General features: G+C 34.5%; 1 protein-coding gene across 1 annotated transcript; it reads right to left on the bottom strand.

The window, feature by feature from the left end:
- Positions 1–319: 319 nt before the first annotated feature.
- Positions 320–5702, bottom strand: LOC136808536 (uncharacterized). The gene is made up of 2 exons (XM_067065064.1): positions 5096–5702; positions 320–1200 (listed from the first exon to the last, which is right to left on the bottom strand). Exons 1-2 carry the CDS (start codon positions 5676–5678, stop codon positions 536–538), a joined length of 1248 nt encoding a protein of 415 aa, XP_066921165.1. The 5' UTR covers positions 5679–5702; the 3' UTR covers positions 320–535.
- Positions 5703–7948: the final 2246 nt, after the last annotated feature.

The following is a 7948-nucleotide window of genomic DNA, read 5'->3' as shown; positions in this document are numbered from 1 at the left end:
GGTCCAGTGGGGGCTTGAAATATAGCCTAGAAACCAATAAATCCCTCCCAGATCGAAAAATTCGTTGAAATCATGTTGAAGGCCCGAAATTGACATTCTCGCTCGAACTTCAATTTTCGAAAAATGGTAAATTAGCCAAAAGTGCCAATATGTTATGACACTGATTGTAGATAGAAAGCAGTGTGTGCATAATTTTTTTTAAATAATAAATCGTCTATTTGATTGGACTTCTGTTAGGCAGAAGACACAACTAGATAGAAAGCTGTTATAAAGGCATAAAAAGATTAATAAAAAATCGTATCCAAAAAACAATCTGAAACAATAAAGTTCATTTGAGTGGACGTATACTTTAGGTATTTGTAACGTAACGCGTTCTTAACGTAACATAAACATGAAACGTAACATAATGTAATATATGAAGGTTGGTGAGATGGTGTGAATATGACGTATGAAAATGGATAAAACAAAATGATATGATAAAACATGATAATAGGGAGGTTGATGCGATGTGAAGTTTAAAAATCTCTACAAGATTTCAAGAAGTCTCTTCCAATGGTTCCTCTTTAAAAGTAGCCTTGAAATCCCAGCAGTTCACGCCCTTCCACGTTCCAGAGGATTTCTTCCCAGATTTCATGGTCATTGTATAAGGGACATCCATATCTGATTTTTGAACACTGAAGGCACATGTGATTTTAGTATATGGATTTGCTTTAACAGAAGCTGTGGCAGCAGAGCTTGTACTGAAATCATTTGAGATTGATTTTGTTTTACCCCAAGTATGGTTGTATAACGCCGTCAATTCCATTGATATTTGGCCCTCGGCAATAAATGGAATCCCGGTGGAGAACTTCGTGCCGACTTTGAATGATGCTCCAACTTCATTACTGAAACTTGATGTGTTTTCGGTGCTTGTGCCAGTGGTTTCTTTGTAGGTAAAAGTCAGGATTTGATCGGCGGGTGAATCATTGTTATTATCTATTGTTTCAAGCACTTCTGGTTTACTATCCGTAATTTTTCCATTATCCAAATCATAATCAATGCTCAAGATTTCGTCTGGTTCCCCATAGACGAATGTGGCTGCAGAATTATGATCATTTTGACTGGTAGTGACTGAATATATATTCGGGTTTCCGTTCTGGGAATCGATTAAGTTACATGCCCATTTGTAGTGCGTATCATAGCTATCTTTGTCATTCCTCACTAAATATAATGAGAAATAAAAACAGTAAAGCATACAAGACTAAAGTCTGTGTCAAAAGGATGAAATTCCAAGGCTACTCTTTCCAAATGCTTAGTAAATAAAGCTCGACCAAAAATTATGAAAACTTAAACTAGGGCGGGGTCAGTGACACAATTCCACTTAATCCCCCCACTAGTGGTTTGCATCTTGGAATGATGGGAATTTTTATTGACGAATTGTAAAATTAGTGAGGTTCTTGAGTATGGCATTTGACTATACAGTCTACTCTTGATACCTTATCGGACAAAACTTAGTCGGGCAAAAGTGACCAATTTTTTTGGAGGTGACTAAAATTTTGTCCCACTAAGTTTTGTTCGATATTTTGTTCGGTAAATTGATAAAATGGTTCCACTTATCGAATGTTTCACTTATAAGTTCAATAAATCCGAATTGCTCGATAAGTAGAACCTGTAGCGTAGTTCACACTTGTCGAAAAATGCGATAAAAAAGTGATAAACATAGTGCGTATGATAAAACATGATGAACCTTTTTCTTAGCACATAGTGTAAACGCAAAAATAACATTTTTTTAATGTCATAAAAGGTGCGATAACAGCTACTTTAATCGTAGAAATTTTAGCGAGACTAATTTTATGGTATATTAGCGAGTCAGGAAAATCTTAATTTTTTTTGGATTTATTTTAGCGAATACTCGTATTACATTATTGACTGAATTTGTTTTCTAGCATTTCTTTGTACTGAAACCCTAACTATTGATAAAAATGTATCACAAGACAATATAACCAGAAATTTCGGGTGGATAGATTTTAGCGATCTGTCGGTACGGCTTGTTTTAGCGAGATTTGTTTCAGCGAAAATAGGAAAAACTCGCTAAAACGCTAACATTAGTCTCGCTAAAAGTTCTACGATTAAAGTGAGTACGAACAAAAAAAAGTATGAAAAAGTGAGTACGAACAAAAAAAAAGTAATGAATCAAGACATAAAAAGAGAGCAATCGCTTCTTTCTATTCAAAACATATATAAGTCAAGAACACCTTCAAATTAGCCTATCATAGGCTGATTAGCCTATAGGCTGATTAGCCCATCATAGGCTATTTAGACTATTTTATATAGGCTATTTGGCCGAAAATCGATAAAAACCTCGATTTCTGACGAAATATAAATAGTCGCGTCTATTTTTCACCATTATTTCATTGCCCAAAGCCAAAAGAATCTTTTTAACATTCAATTTTGGAAACAGAATGAAACACAGTGCCGTGTACAAAAACACATGTTTGTTAGAAAAATTTTTTTTTTCAAAAAGCCCGATTTTCTTACCCTGCGCATGCGCACGCATGCGCAGTACCAAAGTGGAATATTTTCCTAAACCAAAATTAACACAGAGTCAAAATTTGTCATGAACATTTCTCTAACAATGAGAAACCATGTATTCCTTAGAGAAGACGCGACTATTTATATTTCGTCAGAAATCGAGGTTTTTATCGATTTTCGGCTAAATAGCCTATATAAAATAGTCTAAATAGCCTATGATAGGCGTGATGGTGGGGCCTCCTTAGATACTAAACATATAGGGCCCCCCCTAAAATATAATTTGTGTCTACGGCACTGCCTACGAGGGACTGATTTTTCTATTTTGGTGTTTTTGCGACCCTACGTGGGACTGGTGGAGGTGAAAAAAGGTACCCTTACCAGCGGTGCATCCCTGTAACGCATTTTGCACTAGTACCCCCTCCCGGGATAGAAAGGAGGATTCCCCCAGTGTATTCTTAAAGTCTGATATAACTTTTTAAGCGGCACGGAAAGAAATTTAGTAATTATTTTTTTGTTTGAAAGATAATGCCGAGTGGAACATTTAGAGTTAGAAAAATATCACGAAAATGAAAAGGAAAAGGTTGAAAAATGAAGATGAAAATGTTTAACTTTTTATCTACGTAGTTTAGGAACAAAGATTTTATATCATGAAAAAGCCCAATCTTAGCCAAATCCAAAAAAATATATTTTGCGTTTTTAAAAATAAATATGTTTTGAAATATTAGCATTCTTATGGACCAGATTGGAAAAAACTCAAATTTTCACTTTTCTCGTGAAACCGGGGGTGATGTATAAATAATATATCATTAATAATGTATCATTGTAATATATTTTTACGATTCATTGATTACACATTATGATAACAAAGAGTCATCTCTAGCTGTAACTGATTGTTAAAAACTTTACAATCATTTTATTTCATTTTTTCCGCGTGCAGTACCGGCGGGTGACCCAAGAAAAAGTATAAGAGTTTGGAGGGTAACTGTGTCCGAAAAAGAATTGAATTTTAACTGAATTCTTTTTTCATGATAAAGAGGAAAGGCAAACTTAAATTTTGATGTGTCATTTTTTAATTTTGGAAAAGTAGTTATCGAGATATGGAGGTATAAAGTCAAAAGTCATTATAAAAAACAGTTGAAAAACGTCATAAAAGACAGTATCAAATTTGAATCAGAACAAACATCTTTCCTTTGATCATTTGCTATTTCTTTGTCTTAAAAGTTTCATTAAGAAAAAAATAAGCGGTTTTTTTCTGTGGGGCCATTTAAAACACACCATTTGGAATGTTCCTGTCAATCAGCAACCCCAAACCATCAATCAGTTGAAAGCAGCAATCGTCAGAGCTTGTAACAACTTAGATCAGCAAATGATCAGAGACGCTTTCGATGGAATTATTTCTAGGTCTCGTCGCTGTATTAATGCTAGGGGTCGTACTTTTCCTTTTTATACCATACAACAAGTAGTTATTAAGCGCTCTTCATAAGGTAAAAATATTACTATACTCAAAGTATTCGAACAGTTATGTTACTAAACGTGTACATTAGTAAAATCACATGTGAAGAGCAGTATCTTCAGATATATACGCTTTTTATTGGAAAAACCAGTAAGTCATATGATTCAGGCTGGGCTGCTTTTTCAGCCTTAAATGTCAATATTAATTAAAATGGAAACATGTATTTCTCAGTAATTTCTGAAATCAGAGGTTCAGATTCTTCTTAATTTGTTCTTAGGTTTTGGCCAAATTGCAGCCTTGTATTCTTATGAAATTGTTCTTATAAAAAACGTGTAAGACAAGGCACGGATGTCACTCTAAGTAGACTGTAAATCACTCCCTTGACAGATTTGTTAGCATTTGAAAGAATTTTGTCTCAGATGAGAGGTCACTCTTAACAAAAATTACTGTAGGGCTAAGATCATTCCTTTTGAACGCAAATTCAACTCTGTGTGTTCGCTTTGCTGCGGTGGCACCTTTAATGAAAGTTATGGCTAGTATAATGAATTTTTTCGTGGGTCACCTGGTAGAATTCCTTTAAAGAGGGATACAGTAAAGTGAAAATTGGTGTGCCATTATTAATTTTTTCACCCAAAAAAGATATCTTTTTTTGGGGGGAAAAATTAATTATGGCCAGTGATCTACACTCCAATAGGCTTCTTTCGATGTATGAAGTGATATGCTATGACAAGTGGAAACGGTGATAAAAAATTAAAAGAAAAATTTGGACGTGCCTTAATTTGCCTGAGCAGACGATTATTCATGTCATCAATATTTCTTGATAAACAACCATATATCTTTCGTTAATTAGCTCTTACAAAGTAAACAAGGGACAGTACACAGTATGAGCATGTTAATTGTTCTTATAAGCATCTAGTTTATAAGAATCAGATCAATAACTCTTATAGACAGCCATATACCTTTCGGTAATTAGTTCCTACGAAGTAAGCAAGTGATATCAAGATGTTTTCTGTGTGTGCTAAGCTGTACACCTCGTTTCTTTTTGTCAGCTAATAAGAGCTGATAATAAGGGCAGAATTTTAATCGCAATTGTGAAACAAAAACAAAGAATTTTAAAACTAAAAGACTCACTTTTGTATTCTATATTCAAATCACCATTACCAGGAAGGGAAGCATTCCAAAAACCTACTTGAATTGTAGGATTGGCCTTATCGGTGTTGGCATGTGCGTCAATTCCAATTATTTGGCCTTGTTTCGCACCAGCATTCTTCAATTCTTTAATGATGTCATTTGCGACACTCGACCAATTACTTGACCTAGATTCTTTCCATCTGATATTTTGTCGTGGGTTCGCCTCAGGACCGTCGTAATAAAAGACAATGCAGACGCTTTTATTTTTTATATTGCCACTACCAGTAATCGAAATAAGGTTTTGTGGTTGTATCTTCGAGGCAAAATCCACAGCATTTTCGTACTCGCTTGCCCAACTTTCGTCATAATTTTGCAAATAAAAGCGAATGTCAAGTGGATCTTCGCTTGCAATGTGGTCATCCCAGTATGCACTAATAATTGCTTGATCATGAATATGTGCGCAATGGGCATCAATCCATACTATCTGACCCTTCTTCACACCAAGATTTTTGAGTTTATCAATGATAGCAGAAGGAGCATCAGACCAATGATCGCTTCTTACCTCAACGTAACGTATTGTCATATTTCCTAATTGTTATTCCGACCCACTGTTTTGTTCTCTTCTAGGTGAGTTGTATAAAACGAATATATATTTTTACGGTATTTATAGCCAGTCAACTATCTAAAGGAGGCTTTTGATGAACGTCTGTTTCTTTTGTTATGGCAACACGTATAATCATCTCTATGTTGAAATGAAATCGCTTTTAAAGTCAATTACTTCAAAAAGTCTTTCTTTTGATAAATCATAGTATAATAAAGCCGCGGCTGGAATATGTACCACATTGTCTTCTCAGTTAATTGCTGTTCTATCTTTGTCTCCGAGCTTTATAAGAACATCAAGATGCTCAGTTTATTATTGGTAGATAGTTTTTGAAACTTTTCTCTTATTTTCATTCACGGAAAGTTTTTAATTTATTGCTAGATATCTTTGAATCTGTACCCAATAGAACACAAATAGTTTTTGAGGAAAAAATAGTTTTTCGCCAAAATTGAAATTATAAGAACTATATTACACCCCTGTGTCACAGACCCACTGGGACCCCACACCCACTAGAAAATATGGCCAAAATTTCGTCCCCGGTAGGAAAAATACCCTACAATTTTAGCCCCACTGGGAAATTGAACTTGGTTTTATCCCCATTCAAAATTCAATCTAAAAAAGTGCATTCCAGAACCATCCCCATTGGATTTTTAAGTTTGGAACAAGAAAACTTCTATCCCCATTGGGATTTCGATATAATTTGTTATTCTCACTGTGGGAAAATGTTCCACCGGGGCTGTAAGACAGGGGTGTTATATTCAAGATGACAACTTTCTTGCCAGTTTGAATGATAAATTTTGAAGGTGCTGGCTTCGGCTGGCTTGAAACTTTCACAGTATTATCTAGATGTACTCTTTCATTGATTTCTAAAAAGATTTCACTGAAATATTGCGAAGGCATTCGAGGCACTTTGTTTATTTTTGAGTTCTTTCAGTCCAGCCATTTTGTGCTTGTTTAAATTTTTTATTGTTGATCTTTCCTATACAATAATTTTATAATGCAAGTGTATTATCAAGGGTATATCATTAATATCTAAAACACACTGAGAAGTAAGTATTAACGACAAACCAATAAAATTTATCATTAAAGATGCTACATTACTGATCTCTTGATCAAAAAATAGTCATCAAATACGACAGAGATAGAACAACAGAAGTTCAGATGTTATCATTCCAGCCGCGGCTTTCTTATACTATGGATAAATTGATAAAAATACAGAGGATGCGGGCGTTCAGTGGGACAAAAGGTCGATTTGCGTACATGTCACTTGGTAACTATGCTTGACAATCGCTCAGCGTGAAACAGACAGTAGTGTATATTTTTTTACGATTACAAATAGAATTATGAAATTAAATGAATACTATAATAGCTATTGTATGCGAATAAGTCACGACAGCAAAAAAAACATCTTGGGGTCGTGACAAAATTACCTTGCAACCAACTGTGACCTTCAAAAGAGTTTCTTAGTTATTATTTTCCTCGAGTTCATAAAAGATCTAATCACCCATTATTCAATCAACGGACGAATTTTGCATGCTAGCATTGCCTCGATAGTATATATAGTATATTTTGAAATTGCTTTGATACTGAAAAACTTTGCAGCCAGCCGAGTAAAATCATATGATTAGTCTAATAAAAACATACCACAGTCCAAAGCTCTAAAAAAAATTTTAAACAATAAATTTCCTCTGTCAAAGCAGATGTTTGTAAAAATGAGCTTGAATGCTAAGCAACCCCAGCCTTGACCTGAAAGTTGGAGTTGCTTATAAAAAAATGAGTAGTTTCAGTTCATGCAAAATCTACGCAGACTTCAGCATTAGCATGCTTAAGCTGCTGCTTTATAAGAAATTTTAAGCCTTTTCATACAAGATAATTCTACTTCTCCATATCTTTGCAACAAGCAAAATATTGCAATCTATCCAAAGTCTTTCACTGTACAATCATAGTCGAAATATTTGAGACAAAAGGGAAATTCCCAGCAAAATTTGAAAACCACAATAATTTTGAAGCGCTCTAATGTTGGAAGGGTAAAGTTTTAACATGAGATTTAAAGGGACATAAAAGTACTGACGAAATTAGTAAACAAACCGTATGCAGCGGGATACAAAATCAAAACAAATGTCACATGTCAAAATCAAATATGGCTGATTTGGATTGTTTCAATTATTTTACAAGTTTGTTTTGAACACGTGATTGTAATTGTTCTCTTTAATGACACGTGGTTGGCGCAATGTCTACATTTTACTACTTTT

Source organism: Clytia hemisphaerica, unplaced genomic scaffold, assembly GCF_902728285.1.
Source record: "Clytia hemisphaerica strain Z4C2 unplaced genomic scaffold, Clytia hemisphaerica genome assembly, whole genome shotgun sequence".
NCBI lineage: Eukaryota > Metazoa > Cnidaria > Hydrozoa > Leptothecata > Clytiidae > Clytia > Clytia hemisphaerica.
This window is presented reverse-complemented; position numbering and strand designations above follow the sequence as displayed.

Coding starts and splice junctions, on each gene's coding strand:
- LOC136808536 (XM_067065064.1), bottom strand. CDS start 5,678: ATGACAATACGTTACGTTGAGGTAAGAAGCGATCATTGGTCTGATGCT. Junction 1,201..5,095: donor TTTGAATATAGAATACAAAA/GTGAGTCTTTTA, acceptor CATTATATTTAG/TGAGGAATGACAAAGATAGC.